Source organism: Catharus ustulatus, chromosome 1 (genome assembly GCF_009819885.2).
Source record: "Catharus ustulatus isolate bCatUst1 chromosome 1, bCatUst1.pri.v2, whole genome shotgun sequence".
Lineage (NCBI taxonomy): Eukaryota > Metazoa > Chordata > Aves > Passeriformes > Turdidae > Catharus > Catharus ustulatus.
The window spans coordinates 50,497,289-50,520,855 of NC_046221.1; the positions used below are offsets into that span (position 1 = coordinate 50,497,289).

General features: G+C 42.4%; 1 protein-coding gene across 28 annotated transcripts in view; it reads right to left on the reverse strand.

Annotated features, from left to right (window-relative positions):
• The window catches only part of CLASP2 (cytoplasmic linker associated protein 2), a 184,312-nt gene that overhangs the window by 121,961 nt on the left and 38,784 nt on the right, over positions 1-23,567 (reverse strand). For 26 of the 28 annotated variants that reach the window (XM_033057754.2, XM_033057745.2, XM_033057675.2 and 23 more), the window contains exons 4-7: positions 19,012-19,103; positions 18,608-18,683; positions 15,437-15,534; positions 7,254-7,324 (exon numbers count right to left, since the gene is read on the reverse strand). In XM_033057754.2, the coding sequence (XP_032913645.1) occupies positions 7,254-7,324; positions 15,437-15,534; positions 18,608-18,683; positions 19,012-19,103 (337 nt within the window). Of the gene's footprint in view, positions 1-1,016; positions 1,098-7,253; positions 7,325-11,216; positions 11,308-15,436; positions 15,535-18,607; positions 18,684-19,011; positions 19,104-23,567 lie in introns of those variants that run through there. The other 2 variants (XM_033057771.1, XM_033057781.1) reach the window with 2 other exon arrangements.

Here is a 23,567-nt window from a genome sequence, read left to right on the forward strand (position 1 = left end):
TGTAACTTCCCTCACACCATGCAAATGACAAAAATACAAGCATCAGAGAGTTGCCCAGATTTTCTTTTAGACTGTACAGTCTAAACATAATTTCACTGCTCTGGTCACACTCATTATCTCTTTCAGTCTCTGACATGAAAGAACTAAGTGAAAAACAGACATTTCAGGTCGCCTCAATAAAGGGTCTCTCTCAGGACTTACAACTACTGTTTCAGCAAATTCAGATAAAAGATTTAATCTGTGATCTTTACAAACCATCTTCTGCATATATAGTCACTTGTAAAAGCACAGCCATCCTACCATCATCCCTAAACTTGCTGCAAGTCCAATGAATGTGTCTCAAGTCTCTCTAAAAAAGTCACCAAGGTGATTAGCTCAGAGAACCTGGCTAACACGCAAACCCAAGAGGTGTCATAAAGATAAAACATATGTCTAGTTTTTAACGAAAACACAACCATATAGTCAGTATTGCTTTACTGACCTACTTTCCATTGGTTTGTGTAACAATACACTGTACAGAGAAGCAAATGTATTAACATCCCATGTCTTTATTAAATATACATCTCCAGCTCCAGCAGCAAGGTTCTACTCTTATGGCTATGCTAAATAAGTATGAATTTCTTCACATAACAGGGTAGGTTAACATCTGCTTGTTTACAAAGCAGTATAGTAAATTCTGCCTTATCTTGCAGAGGTGCCCAATACAAATAATACCGAGGCGAAAGGGGTAACAACGTCAACATGAAAATGCACAGCGGAATCTGCCAGAGTAGTAAATAATTGAGATCACGGCCATCCCAGAAACCAACGGACGGTTAAAATTCCAAGAAGGGCTGGAACTGCCACGCTCGGTGCCCCGGTACCCTACGGATACTGCACGTAGCATCCATCCATCGCCCAACGCACGGCTCGGGCGGAAAGCCCGTCAGCCAAAGATGCCCATCTGCCATACCAACCTCCCAAGATCCCCCGGGTTGCCACGAGTGCTCCGCAGCCCTCCGCCGGTCCCTACTCACCGTCCCCCACAGCCATCATGCCCAGCGGTTCCGCAGGAGGGCGGGCGCGGCGGGTCCGGGCCGGATCCCCGCCGGATTCCTGCCGGCTCCCTGCCGCTACAGCCGCTGCCTCGCTTCAAAATAAAAGTCCCGCCTTGCGAGGGAGCCTCCGCGCCGGCCAGGCCCCGTCCCGGCCCCTCGAGCGCTCCGCCTCCGCCGCCATGTGCCCGCCGGATCCCTCCGCCGCCCGGCAGCGCCCGGAAGACACCGGCCTCGCCGGAGCCCCCGCCACGAGGGGACATCCCACATCCCCACGGGGAAGCTTTGCTCCCCACCACCACCACAGAAAATGAAGCGAGAGGAGAATCAAGCAGCCTTGGTTAAGATGAGCACTCGACAGAACAGGGATCAACCAAAACGTTAACACAACACGAAATAAAACAATAAAGCCACAGGAAGTAGGAAAGGGCTCCGTTGAAGAAAGCTGCTGCCTCTTTTTTTGAGTTTTCGGAAGACTTATTTGGACACCATACCCTCCCCGACACTTTAAAAGAGAAACGGCTTCCAAAGCATGCGTCCAACGCATGCTGGGAAGCATCAATGACAGCCTGCCAAGAGCCCGAGTTGAGGGTAGAGTGCAATCCAACAGAGATTAAAAAAAAAAAAAGTAGCAAGCAAGTACCAACTTACTTAGTCTTCCCGACAGAAAAGTTTAAAAAATCAGGAAGACTGTTGCATATGCTTTTGCACAAAGCAAGGGAACCACACATTTGCAAGGAGCAAATTATTACTACAGTCCCCTGTAGTAATAATCCAAAAACTCAGTCAAATTCCTTAAGACCAGCAGAGGAATCAGCCTGATGAGGTCCTTTTCTTCCAAACGGGCTTGAACTGACCAGCACACACTTCACTGGTCAGTAAATTTTCCTAATTAAAATGATAAGCCATTGGCAAGAGCAGCTGAAGTTGAAAATTATGTGGCTTCATTTTGACCACTTGCATTGAGAAAGCCAAAGGAATACATGGGGCTCAAAACCTCTATAAAATAATCGTGGCAGTTATCACCAGTATTCCCTAACAATATATATTCATGTTGTGCTGCGCTGGTGTGTGTTGTCACTGTCTCCATAGTAACTGTATTTCCAAATAGAAAACAGCAAAGGGAAATAAAAAACCAATAGTGTAATGTGAAAAAACAGATACACACTAGTGCTATGAATTTTTATTTTCCCCTTTTTATTCCAGGAGAACATGTATTTCGGCTGCATCTTTATCACCCAAAACATAGCTCCCCTGCACCATGATACTAACATCACATACCCTGTCACATTTTGTGTTTGTAAAGCCAGTCCTCTGAGCCATGAAACATTAAAATGGAAAAAGTGCATGGGTTGCATAGAGATGTATGATTTTTCTTCAGCTAAATCAGTCTGCTGAGTGCAGCAGGGAGGTCAGTATTAATAGTTTCCCTACTTTTGTTTTAATTTTCTGTCTCAATAATGACACTACTATCTGATACAGGAGTCTGCTTGAATTATCTAGAAAAAACAGTATTTACAAATCTCAGGCAGCAGAAAAAAATGCTTTCGTAATGCTGGGATTGGCTGCCAGTTCTGTTTCCATAGAAATGAACATTCACTTGCTGAAAAATGGGAGGGGTGCTTTTTAAAATCTTCTCCAGTTTTGAAGGCTGCATACACATCTGGTGGCATGAAAGGGCAAAACCAGTAGCATGTGTAAGATATTGCTTAACAGGCAAACATTCTGATATTGTTCTTCTAATATCATCATTATGAATGTAAACAAATCCTAAGGTTTGCACAGCAGCTCATTCATTCACATAATTCACTTTGAAGAAATTATCTCTGACTTTACTATACACATCTGAGAGTGAAAAACAAAAAAATCAAAGGTCAGCTGGAGAGGCAAGCTAGCTGGGATATTATTTAAGGCTGTAAGCCACTCTCATAAAACAAAAGCATTAAGATTCCTGCCCAGTTCCCTTGTTAGACATGGTACCTCCTTGTGTGTTGGCTTTTGAAACTCCTCTTAACATCCTACCCCATTTATTCCATCCCTAAGTGTTTGAATGTGCTTTCCACCTCATCTACCCTCCAAGATCCAAGAGGATCTATCAGTCCCTAATGGTAACTTGTTCTCCTCCTCCTCTTTTATCATTCCATCATAGATCAGATTCAATAAAGGAAAGAGGCAACAAGACTGTTCTCACTAGATCCCCTCTAGCACACTCAAAAGGGTAAGATATTAAATCTACCAGTGTGCTAAGGTGGCAGGAAGGAGACATTTTCCTGTTCTACCTGTATTTCTCCCACATACCAACACAACATTTTTTAAAACTCTCAAGTTTTAAATCATGTTAGTACAAATGCATTTTTAAAAATATGTATTTGTTTTGACTATTAATATACTATGGAAAACATTTTTGTATTCAAGTTGTTTAAAGCTGCAAGCTTTGACTCTTTATTCATTTTTTCTTCCTAAGCACATACTGGATAAAAAGACTGAACAACCCTAAGTCACATCTCTGGATTCTCAGAAACTACATCAACACACCAAATATTCACTACAACAGCAGTGTCACTCTGGACTATGGAGGAGACATCATCCAAGGTTGTATTAACAAGTTCCTCCCTATCCATCACACAGTGAACAGGACCCCTGTCAGTACAGTCACCCTACTTGGGACAGTAACTCCACCTGGCAAAAAGCCATTCCTTTTGCTGTTAACAAGACCCCCCATGGAGTTTAACTATATTAAAGCCAGTTGAAGTGTTTTTGTGCCTTCCATCCTGCCTCTGCCTTCCCCCACTTGGGAAAGACAGCCCTATTTCCCCCCTACCATCCCAAACCCTACTACAAAATATCCAAAGCACCAAAAAAAATTTTAAGAATCTTCAACACTGTAACAGATGTATTTAGCCACTAAAATTTGACCTTTATCCAGAGATGTCTGACAAAGCTCCTGAAAGAAAAGTCAGAACCAAGACCAAGGCCACAGGAATTCAACAGTAACTTTAAATCTACACCTGCAAGCAGTAAAATACAAATTGTCCTTCAGAGAATAATGAAGTACAAAGCCAAGATAAAGCACTAACAGTGGAAGAACACCTTTCAATAACATTGAAAAAACTGCTTAGATGGAAGCAACAGATGAACTAGTTTCAAGCAAAAATACTGAAACCAATGTATTAAGAGGGATTCTGTAATTTATGGTACCGAAACAGAATCACTGTAACTTTTGCACACAAATTTCCACCTACAAGACAAAACACATGGTTTATACTCATAAATCAGCATTAACATCTGTGTTTTGTTTGTTTATTGCTTCAAAATAAACACTGTTAACTTTCTTAAATAGAGACAAAAAGGACAGAACAACCATGTTAATGTACCAGCAATGTGGTACGTATATTTAAATTATTTTAATGTTTATATTCCTGTGTGACTTTCTCTGTTCTCCTGAGAACTACCAACAGAAAAAATACACATGTAAAATGCATTTCTTAATTTCTCAAACCTATGAAACCTATGCAGCTGTATTAATGCAAAATGCAAAAGATAATGGTTTACCCTTTCATAATGAGTAAATTTACAATCTAGCAGAACAGAAACATTTACATGTTAATGTAAAACATTTTTCCCCAAATTAGAATGCTTCAGGGTGTTTTTTTAAAATATAAATTTCTACAAATCAATTTTTAAGTGTTTAGGAATAGCAATGTTTTATTTCAAAGCAAAATGCAGCATAGAAACTTACTACGTCAAAGAAAAGATTACAAGAGCACTTTGCTCTGAACTTACAGTCACTTCTGTTTTCACAATAACAAGAAAAGGGTAAGAAAATTTAAAATTAAAAAGGTAAATTTGAGTACATTAAGGAATTATACGAATTCCTCAAAATATTTCTCCTCTGGAATAGTTAAGACTTTTTAGATACAGAAGACCATAGTCCACATAGTTACAGTAATTTCACGATTATAAGCCGCACTGAGTATAAGCCGCACTTCTGGGTTTCAGCAACTTTTTGGTTTTTTTGTCCATATATAAGCCGCACCTGATTATAAGCCGCAGTTTACAATACAGAGTGTGATAAAAGGTATCTGTTCTATCACCATCTGTTGAGGGTGGGGACAGTGATCCTTATCTCAACGGCAGATAATGTGCTAATGGGCCATCCATTGAAACCAGGCAGGGCATTGTTCTTTATCTTTTCACACCCCATCCTTCCTCCAGGGAGTCATTGTCTGCTAATGGCCCATTGAGTCCCACTGTGTGACTGATAAAATTACTGCATCCCTTTGGGAGTTGCTCCAGCCAGGGGAAAGAGCCCAACATTTCTTACCAAGATAAAAACAGAGGCTTTGGGACACTAAGGTAGCCCCTTTCTCCACTGGACTCCAGAGGAAAACTGGATTTCTCCACATCACCACTGGACCTCCAGAGGGAAACTGCACCTTCTGCAGGAGCACTGCTTCAACTGAATCACATCTGTCACGGCAGGAGGATGCAGCCACCATTTAATGGGACTGCTACCAACACCCTGCCTGACAGGGTGTCAGGTTGTACGCTGACTTTGTCAGGGTTTGGAGTTTGTTTCTTTGTAGTACTGTATTTCTATTTTCATTTCCCTAGAAAAGAACTGTTATTCCTAATTCCCATATTTTTGCCTGAAACCCCCTTGATTTCCAAATTATAATAATTTGGAGAGAGGGGGTTTACATTCTCCATTTCAAAGAGAAGCTCCTGCCTTTCTCAGCAGACACCTGTCCTCCAAACTAGGACAGCAACTTTTTGTTCTTTGTCCATATATAAGCCGCACCTGATTATAAGCCGCAATTTGGGTTTGGACCAAAATTTTAGTCAAAATGGTGCGGCTTATAATCGTGAAATTACTGTACTTTGAAAGACAAATTAACATGAGAAAACTCTTCCCAATAAAACAGTATGTACTGATTCCTTTCAGAAGACAATGAGGCTTCCAAAACTGGCTATGCTAACTAAAGCCACTGCCACAGCACCTCCTTTGTTTACTGTTATGTAACTTTTTTCATAATTTACAGTTTTAAATAAAATTTTTATACTAAAAAATATGGTAGCCAAAAAGCAGTAGGAAGCAACAGGGATTCTTTGCATAACACGTTGCCTTTTCTTGAAATACATCAGAATAAGGAGCTCAAGCTCAATGAAGTCTTAACATCAACAATTGTCTTTGAATGCTGCAGTCTCCTATTTCTATAGTTTAAAGCTCCATGTATTATAATCATAATGCATCATTTTAATAGAGAAGATATCAAACACATCCATCACTAAAGTACAGTAATTTCACGACTATAAGGCACACCCTTTTGGCTAAAATTTTGATTGAAACCTGGAAGTGCACCTTACAATCCAGTGCGCCTTATATATGGACAAAGTTCAGAAATTTGCCAATCCAGAAGTGCGTGTTGCGGGAGCCGACCTACAAGGCGTGGCAGCCACGGCAGCTGAGCCGGGAGCCGTGGCAGCCATGGGAGCCGAGCTGCAAGCCACAAGAGCCACGGGAGCCGAGCTGTTCCGTGAGCCGAGTTGCACTAGCCATGAGAGCCGCGCCAGCCAGCACCAAGGGTGGGCGGGAGTGCCGGGGCCCATGGCATGGGGAGGGTGCCTGGGGCTGCGTTTAAAGGCTATGTCAATCTGTGAAAAAATGTTTGCAAATTGAGCAACTGCCAGTAAACTCCGTGATCATGAGATTCATTACTAATTCGTTACTTTGTTGCACGGAGATCCTGGCTGCAAAAAAAAGTGCGCCTTATAGTCCGGTGCGCCTTATATATGGACAAATTTCAGAAATTTGCCAACACTCCAAAGTGCACCTTATAATCCGGTTCGCCTTATAGTCGTGAAATTACTGTATATTTTTTCTCTTAGAAACATACTAAGGATAAAGGTTCATCTGTTCTTTTTTCCCCATATATGAACACTTTGCAGCATTCTTCTACCCTCTACTGAGAACATCTGTAACTCATTTAACGTTCGCTGCTTTTTTCCATGCAGTTTCAACACCTTTTCCAATTGTATTCTGACCACAATTCAGCAAATACTTCCAGTAAAGTGTACAAGCTCGTTTCACCAAGTGTCTCATTTTCTTAGCTTTTACATGTTTCTATTCACCCATCTCACATTGATAACGCTAGTATTTAAATACCTACATTGCATTAATCTAAAGCTGATTATAAATATATGATCTTTCATACTCACCACTGACGTTACTTAAAATCATATTGTCAGAGTTTCTTACTTCATCAAATTTTGCAAAGATGGTTTGCAACCTATAAAGAACAAAAACAAAGGATTTTTTACATCTCTGAAATCCCACCAGCTACTGGTAAAAGCAGAAATCAGTTTATTAGCATATATAAAGCAGCAATGTAGAATATACAAGGGATTTAGTGTATGAAGAAACAATTCCTAAAGGATTCCTCTTTAGCTGAGCATCTTTACAGATATGCATAGAAAACTAAGTAAACTTAACTAAGAACAAAAATTAGATATTATTACTATTAGTATGATTAAAAATAACTTTCCAAAATCCAGGTTCGGTAATAGCACACATTAGGTGTATATATAGCGCATATATATTTACTCATACTCAACAAAAAAACGTAGCAATTCTAACTATGTAATGTTCACTTAGAAGGAAAAAAAGGGGTGCTATTTACTTTGTTCTAAGACTATCACTAATTTTCTTCAAAGTTTTTGTTCCACAAAATTTCCTCAGTTTGGTTATGAAAAGAGCTCTGTGGTAGTTCGCACTTCCACAGGGGAAAAAGCCCCGAACAACAAAACTTTGTTCTAAACTTAAGACACACTAAACACTTAAATGTGTCCTACCTGCACACCACCGATTTTAACTGTCACAGTAGAGAATACACTGCAAATGCTTTGCTACATATGAACAGCAAACAGATAAACAAAACTCCAAATTACAGTAATTTCACGATTATAGGCCACACCATTTTGACTAAAATTTTGGTCCCAACCTGGATGCGCGGCTTACACTCAGGAGCAGCCAATATATGAACAAAGATCGGAAATTTCCGAACCCAGAAGTGCGAGTCACAGTGCCAAGCCAAGCTCGCGAATTGAGCACCTGCCAGTAAAACCCGCAATCGCGCAATTGTTACAAATTGGTTACTTCACTGCGAATGAAAGTGCAGCTTACAATCTGGTGCGGCTTATATATGTACAAAGAACGAAACGTTGTCGACACCCGGACATGTGGCTTACAATCAGGTGCAGCTTATAATAATGAAATTACTGTAATCAAAACAAAAAACTCCACAATCCTTGATTTGTAATCTAGTCCCACAAGGCAAAAAATGGTGTTCAATCAAGAAAGCTGGCAAAACACTTCAGCCCTTTCTCATCACTTCTGCAGAAAACTCAAAAAATGCAGTGGAAGTATATCCCAGAAAAACGTGATCCCTTATTGCATTAGAAATAGATTTGTACTGACCTAATACATTTTTCAGCGGCAAACAATTGAGAACATTTTCTTATATTTCTCCAAAGACTTGTCTGCATTTTAGACTATTTGGGAAATCGTAATATGTAACGTGCATGGAATTTTTAGCTCCGGGACTATCAGGACTCAATCCTGATTTTAAATGAACAAAGTCATGAACTACAAATCACAAGATAGTCTGCAGGTCTCCAAACAGGTACAATTTAGCTACATCAGAAGAACTAGATACTATCCTACCCAATTCAAAATCTAACAAAAATTTGCACTGAAAGGCTGTCTTTACAACTCACAATTCAAACTATTTTATGACAAAACAGGAAAAATGGGTAAGAACTACATCCAGGTATGAGAATTCTCACAAGGAGAAAAGTCAGACACACGAAGATTTCACTTCAACATTTCATTCTGCACACACCACTTTTATGATTGACGTAGAGAGGCAGTGTATTTTCACTGCATAGTCTACATTCTCTGCAACTTGCATATCCCTTTCACTCACTGGGACCTCATTTATCTCATAAACCTCATTTACATAATAATGAACAATGTGATAAAATAATGAAATGCAGACACACAACAACATAGAAAATCTGAGCCTTCCCCCCCAATTTTCCAACAATTTAGGACTCTCAGGATGCATTATTTTCACTTTACAAATATTTCAAAGCAATCTGCTACAAAACAAATTGGTCCTGAACTTAGTAGGCCCACAACAAGAACTACACAGATCTCCACAAAAAGGCCTACCCTACTGCAAGCATCTAAAACAACACAACCAAAAACCCTCTTAATCATTTAAGTCAATAATCCCTAATATAAACCATCAGTTATTCTACCATCTCAACTTATCTCAGAACTATATGTAGTTCAGTAGAAGTTTGCCTAATATTTCCCTAGCATACTTGCCAGCTTGTCTCTGGAACCTATTATCCACTCTCCCTTTTGCACAGCCATTGGATTTCCAACCACTGCTGCCACAGCAAAATGTCTGACACAGCAGCATTCACTGCTTTACTATCAAACCACAAGTCCTTCAATGAAAAGATCAATTTTGCAAACCAAAGGAAATACATACCGAAATGGGGTTTTCTGCACTTTGACTTGAAAAAATAAAATTTTTGAAATGAAAGGCATTTTGGGTACTAGAATTTACTAATTACACATGAAATCCCATTAACATGCTATGTGCTTTCAACTGTACGAAGCAAGAAGTTCACACAAGAATCAATACCTATAATAATGCATTAGGTCATCTTGCTTTCATAACAAGAAGTGCTGGATTCCATAGCAAACACTGCATTAACAGTTCACCTAGTTATTGAGGAAGACTTAACAGTACATCTGAAAGGCTAAAACTGCCATACTAAGAAACTGAATATGACTAGAGAGATTAACAGATTTGCCTTACAATTTCATTTTAGTTTTTATATCCTGTAAAGCTGATGTTATCCATTTGCCACAAATATTGTAAAGAATTCAAATGAAAAAAAAAATTTTCTGCTCTTTTCAACTCTGTTTTCAAAAATGCTTTCCTGAGTGTTTTAAACAGAAGCTAAAAGCCAAATGCTTCCTTAAAAATATGCTATAATAACATACATGTTGCCTTTCACTCTGGGCAAAACATTTGACAAAGTACTAATTTTTAAAAAGTGTCAGCACTGGATGCTATGTTGTCAGTAGTGCAGGCTGGAGAACAACAAAAAATACTGCCACTTTCAAAGCATATCTTTACAATCAGAGGCCCACTCTACAGTATTTGTCATAATTGCAACAGCAACAGAAGAGTCCATCATAACACAGCTGTCAACGTGATAAAGCACGACTGTAGAACCAACCTCCTCTTCTAAAGAGTTTACACGATCTGTAACTACTAGCTTGCAAAGTCTCTCCCAAAAAATTTCTCCTTCCCTCTCCTCCCACTCTGTTCTTCTTACTACCTTTTTCTCTTCTCATATTTCTTCATACGGTCATAGGCAGCAAGGTAGTATGGGCTAGATTCTCTAAAACTGTTGCAAAGGCAGGCAATTTAGGAATGTTTACAAGAGGTTCAGCTCCTGGCAAAAGAGAGCCTGCCAACAGGAATCCAAGAAATTCTACAGTTTTACTGGCAATGAGGGATGTTCTTTGCGAAGAGAAGCATTATTACTCCTTCATCTCATATCCGCAAGCCTAGCTCTGGATGTGGTAATCATTATCAACCACTGAAGTCACCACACGTCACTGATAGACAAAAATATGCCTGTCTATGCCTTCTTGTCCCAAAAAAGCATAGACAGCTCTTCTGCAACTTTTCATAGAGACGGGAAAATCCCCATTGACAAAAACCTCATTTGGGACAGCAAGTACTTCTGGATGGGCTGTCAGTGAATGAATGAATGCATGAAGTTGTAGCACTTTAAATGGCAGCTCCTGGCAACCTGACAAACCCTGTCCTCCAGCAGGTGACAGATCTCTATCAAAATATTAACATACTTCAGTGAGGATGGGCAATAAGAGGAATATGTATGTACCCTTCAACAGCTTGAGTTGACATGCATGCATGGAAACACGGATGCTTCCATAGAAAGTGCACAACACTTCACTCTGAAAAGCTGTTATTCATTACAATGCTTGATGGAGTTCAATGTTCAAATGACAAGGCAGAGGGGGATAAAGGTATGGACCTTGTGGTGAAGAGGCAAAAGAGCACCACTCACCTATCAACAGCAGAGGAATAAAGAAGAACAGGTGGGAACTGTTTATGTCCAAACTGAGTCTAAAGCAGGAAATGGCAAACTCTGCAGCTGAAGACATGTATTCACATCTGGACACACAGATGGACCTCATCTACAACTTGAACTGGACAGATAAGTAGAATGCGCATACCACATAAAGAGTAGTATTCAGAAATGCATACTGCAATTAGCTTCAACATTTTAGGAAATGAAGTTGTGGCCCTAGACATAAGTACTAAACAAATGACTGTTTTTTTACATTTCTGCTTCTCAAGCAACAGTGGGGATATTTGTCAGATGAATTCCTCAATAATAAAAGCTTTTAATATTCAGACTAAATAACCGCTATACAGAGCCATGTATACTATTTCCGTTCAGGGAAGATCAGCCACACAGATTCCATACCATAAAACATTCAGTTTGGCCCATAGAGAACAAAACCTCTTCAGTATTTTTGGCTCACTGAACAATAAACATAACATCCATTTTCATTATTCACAAATATATTAACACTACTGCTTTTAGGTCTGACACCAAAGACTGTCAAACCTCTCTGGCGGCAATTATAACAGAAGGGAAAACAACATCCAAATTTCTAACCACTGACTTCATACTGATTGTTCTGGAAAAGGAATGTGCTTCAAACAAAAAGCATAATAGTATTCTGAGATTTCTAAGCTGAAAAATAACAAATAGCAAGAGGAACTCACTGAATTGATGTATAAACAAACGCATCAATTAATCTCAGTAAAGAACAGAAATGCACTGAAGAAAAATAAATACAGTAATTTCACAAATACAAGCTGCACCATTTTGACTAAAATTTTGCTCCCACACCGGAAATGCGGCTTACACTCAGGAGCGGCTAATATGTGAATAATTTTCTGACATTTACAACCCCAGAAGTGCCAGCCAGGGTGCCGACCGAGCACCCACAAGTAAAACCCAGGATTTCGTGATTGTTATGAACTGGTTACTGTGTTGCGCGGCGGGTGGGGCCATCTCAGTGCCGGCAGCATGGGGAGGAGGAGGGAGGCAGGGGAGCTCCCTCCTTCAGGCAGGGGAGAGGCGGGGCGTTCTGTGCTGACATCCCCATGGCTCGGGGAGGAGGCAGGGGCTCTGTGCTGCCATCCCCGCGGCCTGTGGGGTAAGCAGGGGGCTCCTGCCCCCGCCTGCCATGGCAGGAGCAGGCAGGCTCCAGCCCCGCCTGCCGCTGCCGCTGCAGGAGCGGGGGGGGGCTCCGTCCCCGCTGCTGCGGGTGCCGGTGGGCTCCGTCCCTGCCTGCCACCACGGGGCAGCGCTGGGCCGGGGCGAGCGAGCCCAGCGGCAGCAGTAGCCGGCCCCGAGCGGCCCCGCCGAGTGGTCCCACCGAGCTGGGCCACCTGGCCCCGTCGGCAGCCCCGAGCGGGCCGAGCCTGCACAGCCTTAGCTGAGCCAGTAAACCCCGCCATGCTGCGATTCTGTTACTATTTGGCAACTTTGTTGCACGCGGGTCCTCGCTGCGAACGACAGAGCGGCTTATAATCAGGTACGGCTTATTTATGGACAAAGAACGAAATGTTTGCCACCACCCGGCAATGCAGCTTGTAGTCTGTGCAGCTTGTATTCGTGAAATTACTATAAGTAGAATTGAACTACAAAAGTAAGACACCGTATTTTATTCATTACTTAGATTCTGACAGGTCCAGTAAATCCCTGTAGAAAATCCAGTATCTTCCACAAAGGCAAACCCTACTGAGTACAGATTACTAGACCTTTTAAGCCTACTGTTATTAAAGTACTGACTGTATTTGGCTTTATATAGACACAACATATGTATACCATTTGCATATTTAAGGAAGTTGAACAATTTCTCAAAACAATACTTGATTAACTTTCCTGCCTTCCTTTCAGCAGACAGGAGCTCTTATTTTCAGTGCTCTAGAAGGAGTGCATTCAAGCAGAAACACACAGCTCTGTAATGTGTAATTTGTTATGCAAACTAAACAAGCTTACATTCTATTCATTCATACCATACACTGAGGTAATAGATTTTGCTGCTAGTATTTATATGTATATTTACATGTAATTTTTAATGCACTGACTTACAGTAAAGGAGCTGCAATGCAGTTCTTTAAGGTTGAACTCAACAACTGAAAGCAGCCGTGTCTGAACTACAGATTATCTATAATACCTAAATACTTGGACACACAAACATGAACACAGATTCCCCTCAAAATAATGATGATACTCTATATCAAAGGTTTTTTCCACAGATCATAGCTCCTGGATAAGTACCTGAAAATTTTACTGCATCTTAGCAAAGAGAAAACCTCTGACAGGCCTGGCGGAAGAAATGTCTTAAAATTAGGTCTGCCTCTGAAGGAACAACAGTCTGAGCTACCACAGAGCTAATCTGTTTTTCCCGAGCTTTGTCAGATGGCTTCTTAATTGTATGAAGGAGCAAGAAGGGACTACAAGAACTCTGCTTTCTGTCAAGGATAGATGGTACAGAGTGGCAGTCTCATGTTTAACTGAAGCAAATCATAACTCCCCACTTTATCCCAACCTACTGTGGAGGACACAGTACTGACACTCATCTCACGTACTATTTAACACTAGTCCTGCATGTCAGGTGCAAAACTATTGGAGATTTAGTGGCAACAACCCATTTAACAGGCACCAAGTAGAGTCTTGCGTCTTTATGTAAATGCAAATTATACAACCATGCTTGCTTTCAGATCAGGGGGAATTTTGTATTCAGCTGATTCAGACAGTAGAAACAACAACTTGGCACCTACTGCAACTAAATTAGAAGCTGTTGATTGTCCTGAGGATACAAAGCACCTATGGTGTTTAATCCTAGCTGGATCCCAAGATGTACTCAGCTTGTATCACATGAATTGTAAACTTATGGTCAGACCCAACATTCATTGCAAAAAGGCTGTTATCTGCACTTTTATTCTCTACTCCAAAAGATGTCCAAGGGCCTATCTTGATGCAAGGAAGATATAGTCCACTTATTTGCTAGGAAACTTAACTTTTTTAATTGTAGTAATAATATAGCCTAAACTTCTGTAGTAACCATATAATCCATTACTAGTCTAAAAACAAGACTATCATTCAATAGAAGAGAATAGAAGAGTGTACAACTTCTTATTCTCATAGGCAGGGTAAACTTGTGTCTCAACAGGCTGAACTCTGCCTGGAATGCAAAACAATAAATTCAACACCCTTCTCCAATGACGCTTTCATAGAACCATAGAATGGTTTTGGATCATCTGGTTCCAATCCCTCTGTCATGGGCTGGGACACCTTTCACTAGACCAGGTGACTCAAAGCCACTTCCAACCTCACTGTGAACACTGCCAGGGACAGGGCATTCACAGCTTCTCTGAGCAATGAGCTCCAGTGTCTTATCACCCTCACAGCAAAGAATTGCTTCATAATATCAAACCTAAACTTATCCTCTTCCAGTTTAAAGCCCTTACTGCTGGTCCTACCATGTCCTTGTAAGAAGTCCCTCTCCAGCTCTCCTGTATACCCTCTCTAAGTATTGGAAGGTGCTCTAAAGTCTCCTAAGATCCAGGCTGAACAATCAGCCTGTTTTCATAGCAGAGGTGTTCCAGCACCCTAATAGATTTAATGGCTCTCCCCTGAACTAACAGGTCAATGTCCTCCTCATGCTGGGGGCCCCAGAGCTGAATACATATTTTGATATATTATCAAGCTGCATTTTGCTATCCTATAAATAAATCATTAAAAACTAGGGCTCTTAGTTTTTTAGATGGGTCTGATTAGGCACTCATCTGGTATTCTCTCTGACACCAAGTAGTAAACATATTCAGCTTTATCAAAATCAAGAAGTGAATGAAGATGATGATAAAGTGGTATGTTAATACATAAGGGGTAAACACATTTTTAAAAGTTAACAACGAATTTAAAAAAAATTTATAGAACAGTCTTCCTCACTAAGTACAATTTCAAATTCTGTCTAGCTTTCTTGATAAGTCAAAGGTAGAAACAAAACAATGGCTAATTTTCTTTCATATAAACTAATCAATATACAACACAGCCAGAAACTCTAGTAATATCATACTGAAATGCAAGCTAACTAGATTATAAAATAAAAATAACCAAAATTTTGAAACTGAGTTTAAAGTTCAGATAACGAACAGTAAAACAAATGGCTCAGAATTACAAAATCAGAACAACTGGCTCACCTTCCAGAAGGAATTCCTCTTTTTGTAAGATCTATTCGCACTTTCTCTCCCACATGTCTATAAACCTCTACAATGGCTAATATGGCAGCATCTCTCACCTGTGAACAGTTTAAATTGTCAATTTCAGGGTTACAGAAACAAAAACAACATTTGCTGATAGGCCACTAATCTTACAGTTTCTATGGTCCTGTATGCCAGTTCAGTTGAAACAGCGAGGATGAAAAGGAAAGGAAATACAACTATTACATCAAGATGGCCTTTGTTCCAAGTTAGAGCTCCCCAGATGGTAAAAAATCCTAGAAACAACAGCTTTAGAGGGAATTTCTGGATCTAACATAAGAATAGCATTTTTGGAAAAAATGGGTTTTATCTAGGACTCGCTCACAACAGCCAATACTTTAAAAAGTTAGCTCCTGCACTCAGTCTTCACATTTCACCTCATTTTCATCTGTTTCTACACACAGCAAGGTCCTTCTGGAAGACTAAGACTGCTCTCAAGAGTGGACCAAAGTGATCAGCATTTTCTTTATTTATTTCAGCTGGAATCAGGTGGCATGACATCAGTACAAGAAAGGGAAAAGGGCAGGACAGAGGAAGGGGACAGAACAGTTAAAGAAAGGAGGCAGAGTGCCTCTTTAAAATTTTTAAACAATGCTCATCACAATAAAAACTGCCAAAAATTAATTTTAATAAATGCCATAATGTCTGGAATGACTTTAGTATTGTTCTTTGCAGCAGTTCAAAGTAAACACACAATTGCTCTAGCAAGATGTGAACTACATCTTTACTAATGATCAACAAACAGGACAAATTCTCAACAGAATTTCTCTAGAATAGAATAATGCTATGCAGCACAGAGGAGACAAGAACTTTTCTGCATTCAGAAATTAAGCATAAAGAAAATCCTGTTTATAAGCCCATCTCCTACCAATGTTATCTTCTCCCTTACTGTGTTCATAGTCTTTTTCCTCAAACACAAGTTCAGATAAATCAAGATATTTTAACCATTTCCACTGGAAGATTTTCTCAAGTTCAGATGTCACCATTATGAACTACTTCCTGATTTTCACTGCAGATGCTTTTGCTTAGTTTAATGATTCTAATGACAGTCTTTGTATGTTCTCAAAATCCAATTTGGCTTCCAATTGGAAAATAATTACACATAATAATGTTATCTTCAGAAAATTTGGCAAACTATTGCAGGTTTAGAAGGGCTGCTTCTGGAAGTACAGTAATTTCACGAATACAAGCCGCAGCAATTTGACAAAAATTTTGGTGGAAACCCGGAAGTGCGGCTAATAGTCGGGTGCGGCTAATATATTAATAATTTTCTGACATTTACAACCCCAGACGTGCCAGCCAGAGTGCCGAGCCAAGCACCGGCCAGTAAAAGCCGGCATTTCGCAATTGTTACAGTGTTACCGTGTTGCCCTGGCTCCCTGCAGGCAGCACGGGGGGCGGGGAGAGAGGCGGGAGAGCTCTCTTTCCTCCTCTGCTGCAGCCCAGGGGAGGAGGGGGGGGGGGGCGCCGCCTTGGCCGCGGCCCGGGGAGCCGACGGGGGGGGGGGGGGGGGCGCCGCCATTGCCGCAGCTCGGGGGGGGCCGCGCCGCCATTGCCGCGGCCCGGGGAGCCGACGGGGGGGGGGCGCCGCCATTGCCGCGGCCCCGGGAGCCGACCGGGGGGGGGGGCGCCGCCATTGCCGCGGCTCGGGGGGGCCGCGCCGCCATTGCCGCGGCCCGGGGAGCCGACGGGGGGGGGGGCGCCGCCATTGCCGCGGCTCCGGGAGCCGACCGGGGGGGGGGCGCCGCCATTGCCGCGGCTCGGGGGGGCCGCGCCGCCATTGCCGCGGCCCGGGGAGCCGACGGGGGGGGGCGCCGCCATTGCCGCGGCCCCGGGAGCCGACCGGGGGGGGGCGCCGCCATTGCCGCGGCTCGGGGGGGCCGCGCCGCCATTGCCGCGGCCCAGGGAGCCGACGGGGGGGGGGCGCCGCCATTGCCGCGGCTCCGGGAGCCGACCGGGGGGGGGGGGGGCGCCGCCATTGCCGCGGCTCGGGGGGGCCGCGCCGCCATTGCCGCGGCCCGGGGAGCCGACGGGGGGGGGGGGGCGCCGCCATTGCCGCGGCCCCGGGAGCCGACGGGGGGGGGCGCCGCCATTGCCGCGGCCCGGGGAGGACGCGGGGGGGCCGCGCCGCCATTGCCGCGGCCCGGGGAGCCGACGGGGGGGGGGGGGGGGGCGCCGCCATTGCCGCGGCTCCGGGAGCCGATGGGAGCCCTGCGCAGCCATTGCCGCGGCCCGGGGAGGTGGGGGGAAGTGCGCGCCACCATTGCCGCGTCTCGGGGAGCCGGCGGGAGCCCCGCGCCGCCATTGCCGCGGCCCGGGGGGGGGGGGCGGGAAGTGCGCGCCGCCATTGCCGCGGCTCGGGGAGGAGGCGGGGTGCTTTGTCCGCGCCCGCCGCCGGCGCCACGGGCGCGGGAAAGCTCCGTCCCCGCCCGCCGCCGCTGCCGTAGGAGCGGGGGAAGCTCCGTCCCTGCCTGCCACCGCGGGGCAGCGCCGACCCGGCGTGACCGAGCCCAGGGGCAGCGGCGGCCGGCCCCGAGCGGCAGCACCGGGCTGGAGCACCTGGCCCCGTCAGCGGCCCCTAGCGGGCCGAGCCTGCACAGCCTTAGCTCAGCCAGTAAACCCTGCCCTCCCGCGGTTCTGTTACTAATTGCACACGGGTCCTCGCTGCGAACGACAGAGCGGCTTATCTATGGACAAAAACCGAAATATTTGCCAACACCCAGAGATGCGGCTTATACTCAGTGCGGCTTGTATTCGTGAATTTACTGTAATTTTTTGTGTTAATACTTCTTTTTTTATTTATTTCCTTTCAACATGCTCTGTAAGAAACAACTACTTTCAGTAATTACTGAATTACTGAGTTTCAACTTTTGAAGACAAAACTAAAGAGACCACTATATCGTGACACTGCTGCCTTTGCAACTCTACTTTCATCTTCCAGTGGATAGACTGATTAAGAAGAAATTCGGCTTACTTTTTCTTATGGTAGAAAATAATCTGCTGTACACAAGCACTCTTAATAGTTTTTATTTAAGTGCTTATATTTATTTTGCTTTCACTGCTCTGTCAAAGTATAGTTGTTCAAGGGCCAGTAAGTACTGAAATCCTTACCTGACTGCTGGAGTCACCAAATGCAATACACAGATGTGGTACCAATTTGCTGAGAATCAATGGTTGTGCACCACAACTAAAAAAAAAAAAAAAAAAAAGGTGTATTTTTAAAGAAAAAAAACAAAAAACTATTTTTGCAGAAAGTGAACTTTTGGCTTAGATTTTATAGAATAAAAACTGATATCAATCAAGCTCTGTCTCTCTCTTACTATTTCTTTATCTACTTTTAAATAAGATAAAAAACTCTAACTTTAGTCCTTCTTTCAGAAAGCCCAGTACTTAATTTGATATTTCCCATGTATTCATTTAATTGAACCAGACTCCCTAAAGAACTACTTTCAGAGAAAAACGACCTTCAGAAGAAGGACAGAACCATTACAGCTCCGTAGAAACAAAAAGCTTACATGTTTAAGGTAGCAACAAGACACAAACACACTCCTTCTCGGGATCGGTAATTCTTGTGTTTAAAACCAACAGCAAGGCGTTCCCAAATGTACTATAAAAGCAGAAATAAGGTCTTTAATTACCAGGCGCACAATACAATGTAATTCTATTCCATATAATTACATTCATAATAATTACAAAAAAATAACAGAAGGCAGGTCCACTGGAAAAGTGATAAAATTAATTTATGAAATGCACAATATGAAACACAACATGGATTAATTCTATGCCAAAACCAATTCCTAAAAAACATCCTTTAGCAATCAAGCTGAGTATTTTATTTGTCTGAGAAACAGCTCTCAAAACATACAGAATTGTTACAGTTAATGCATATAAAACAAATACTAACATTACAAACTACTGACTCAAGCTATAGAAGTTACTATATTCTTTTTGTTTCATATTCTGGTTCCCTGTCAAAATTTTCTCACATCCATTTTAGTTTGTCTTTATCTATAGTCCTGTTGTCCTACTACTCCCTTACTTTTGCTTTAGATCTATTTCTTCATTTTTTGATTATTTCTTGCCCCCTCATTCTAATTCCTGTGCTTCCATTTTTGTTCTGCTTTCACTTCTCCTCTCCGTGCTGGTGCCACTTCCTGTGGTATGATCCTGGCTCCCTAAACCCTCATTCACCTTCTTGTGCACTCGTTTTTCTCTTTCTGCCCTGGCTCTCTGCCTCCTGGGTTTATCCCGTTACCTTTCCATCTCCTCGCCGTGCTCTAACTGTGTATCAGGGCGTTGGAAGTGCAAACGTGGAGGTGAGGAGCTCTGGGATTCTCCTTGCGAGCAGACGTGGGTTCAGCCTGCAACTTGCCCAAGCTGCAGTGCTGCCATTGCAGCCCGGCCAGCATCCGGGCAGCGTTGCCTAGCGATGGATGGCTGCACACTGCCAGGAGCTGCACACTTTGCAATCCAGGCACCTCCCTCCTGCCAACTGCACCCCGGAGTGCTGCAACTGCAACCTATAATGATGCCACACAAAGCTGCTAAAATGTATTACATACTAATTACTGCAATCGGCTTTCTGGGGGGGGGCGGTCAGGGGGAAGCCCTCACAAACAGCTGTGGATCAACAAAAATAGAGCATAAGAGCAGGGAATATGCATCCTCTTTGTTAATGAGGTAGCATGCTTCAGAGCAGACATATAATTTTCTAATTAGAGCCCTGCTTGATAATTTTCTCATCTGTGGTTTTTTGTTTGTTTTATACTTCATTGCATTTAGAAAACAAACCTTAGACAAGCAGGATATGGCTTGCCAAAACTGCATAGCTTTAACAACAAAGAACAAGATTTTACAGAAGAAAACATCCTTCCAATTAACCCACTGTCATGAACAAACATGGGAAAAAGGAAATCTCCTTGTTATATGTATAAAAATACAGGTAGAGAGGGAACTGCAGACTACTGAAACAAGCAAAGCAGACAAAAGAGAAATTTAGTCTTTCACTGAATTATCCCTTAAGAACTGATTTTTTTTAAGCAGAGAAACTGAAACAGCTGCTTAGAAATTTTAATTTTCAGAAGTTCCTAGCAAGAGTTGATGTCAACCTCTGTTTGTCCCTTTCATGCACATTTTATACCACCTATAATTTTATGCCTTCCACCCATAAAGATACATCTAGTTCTTGCCCAGAAACAAAAAAAACCCAACTACCTAGAATAAGTAAAGGGGCTTAACAACAGGACAAATTAAATATTATTCAACAATATGCTAGAAGAGGCAAGATGAGTTGACTACAAAGAAATTTACAGGACTCATCCTGAAAAAATTAATCCATTCAGCTCTTTTAAAGGGAGGTGTTGTGGGTTGGCGAGGTTTAGAAATTTTTCCCATTATTATGTTAAGCTAGCCGGGATGGCTCTCCGATTAGCCGTTAAGAGCTAAAGACAAAAGAATAGCTGAAGCAACCTGATGGCTCCATTAGGGAAAGGTGGAGTCCTGCTTTTGTTTTCGGCAAGTAAGAGGACACTGGGGGTAGGAAAGCTCTTACAGCTCGAAGGCCGAACTCGAGGAGAGAGGTTCCTTTTCTCCTGTTGGGATCAGGCTTCTTGGATTTGGACTGCTAAAGCTTCCTGCTTCCTCTGAACAACTGGGAACTGGGACGCCCACGGTGAGCAGAGTTCCTCACCTTTTCTTCCACCTGGGGCAGTGAGGCCACCTCGCCCCCCTGCCCCTGCAGCAGCCGCGACTGAGAGGCCGCCTGCCCTGCTCCATCGGAGAGCCATCGGTGACTGAAAAAAGGGACTGGGACTGAATTCCATTCTGTTCTGTCACTGTTTTTTTTCTTTCATATAGCTAATGCTGTTTTTGTTTGTCTTATAAATATATCAGTAAAGAACTGTTATTCCCAATCTATACCTTTTTTGTACCTGAGAGTTCCTGAATTTCCTTTTCCTGGTAATACTGTCCCTTTAAACCGGGACAGGAGGTTTCTCTGCAGCACAGAGCCTAAAACTCTGTATTGGAGGCACACAAAAGATTTTACTGTTTTGGTCCCTTCTGTGAGGATGACTGATTCTTTTCATCCAAAGCTGTAATGACCCATAAGCTCTCCAGAGAGCAAACAACCACAAAGCCAGGCTTCTCACACCCTGGGGGAGTTTCCAGGAGAGTCATACCTTCTCTCACATACACATGCTCTTCCTTGGACCGACTGTCTTGGTTTGCAAAGCAGGATGTAAATAAAAGTATGCATTCTATCACCATCTGTTGAAACCAGGTAGGGTAATGATCTTTATCTTTAAAAAAGATATCTTCTGTTAATAGGTCATCTGTTAAAAACAGGTGGGGCAGTCATGTTTATCTTTTCCACAACCCATCCTTCCTCCAGGGAGAACTCTTCTGTTAATGGGCCATTGAGTCTCACTGCATAACTCATAAAATTACATCATCCCATTGTGAGATACTCCACCCAGGGGGAGGAGCCAAGCATTACCTACACAGAAAAAAAATAATATTTGGAACACCAGGACAGCCTTTTTCCACTGAATTCCAAAGGAAAACCAGACCTTTCCACATCATCACTGGACCTTCAGAGGAAAACTGCACCCTTCTACAGGACCACTGCTTCAACTGAACCACATCTGTCCCTCCAGGACTGCAGCCACCATTTAATCAGACTGCTACCAACACCCTGGCTGATGGAGTGTCAGGTTGCATTCTGACTCTCTCAGGTTATTTTCTTCTTTTGTATTACTGTACTTTTATTTTAATTTTTCCTAGTAAAGAACTGTTATTCCTATTTCCATACCTTTGCCTGAAAGCTCCTTAATTTCAAAATTATAATAATTTCAAAGGATGGGGTTTACATTGTCCATTTCAAGAGAGGCTCCTGCTTTTCTTAATAAGTACCTATCTTTCAAACCAAAACATCCACAAACCTCGTATGCTTTCTGACACTGAGAGACATCTTCACAGGGGATGGAAACTTCCTTCCATCACTTCTATGTACAGCCTAACAACTCTGCACAACGATGGACCAACAATATAAAACCTTCCTGACAAGGGCTTAACACAAAGCAACTACCATCAATTTCTTTATCAGCAACTGTTCAAATGAAGGTATCTCCAAGGTGCTCTGTTTGTGCTGTAGAGGTTCTGATCTGTATGTCAGGTATTCGGGAGCATCTTGAGCACAGTAACATATCATTTATGAAATACTGGCACTTTGACACAAAAAAATACTGCCATGTCTCTTGTTAAATGAATATGACTGACAGTGCAGCCTGTGAACAGATAAAGGCACATCATTGTGGATGATATTACTAGACCCTGATGCCTAAATACCAATCAGATCTGTAGCCAAAGGGAGATAAACGTCTTCTATAATAGCCTAGCATCCTACATGTTTTATCAGGAAAATAAAACAGCTGACTATAATTTTCTCACTCCAGATAAAGTCAACATCTTATTCACTGCACACAATCATTCAAACTTGCATCTATGAATAAAAAAAGACAGGAATTAGTACATACAAACCCCCATTTTTTCCCTATTAACTTCTAGAACTAAAATTCAGAAACAGATTTTCCTCAGGAACTAAAAACTCAAATAGTAAGCTCCTACTCACATCCAGAGTCTCCAGACTTCCAAGTAACATCACTATTCAAGAATACAATCTTGTTAAACAGTCCTCTATTTTTCAGACTCACAGAGTAAAGATATAAGATTAACCAGTCCAAAGCCACATAATGCTTAGGACCTGAAGGCTGAGTCAAGCAAGCCTCCTTGCAACCAAAAATGACAAGCCAGAGGGCAACTTATCCCCACCTCAGTTTGTCCATGGTTCACAGAGCATCGGTGTCCTACAGTTAGAAACCAGATTCTCTTAAGTTAGAAAATGTGCTAGTAGGACTAGACCTATATGTTCAAATACAAATCTAGTTTCAAATAAATTTAGAGCTAATTAAACTTATTTATTCCCATTGTCCAAATCCTGAAGATGCGTCAAGCATGCTTAAATTAACAAAGCCCTGTCACATAAAAACATCTACTCAGAATTTAACTATGA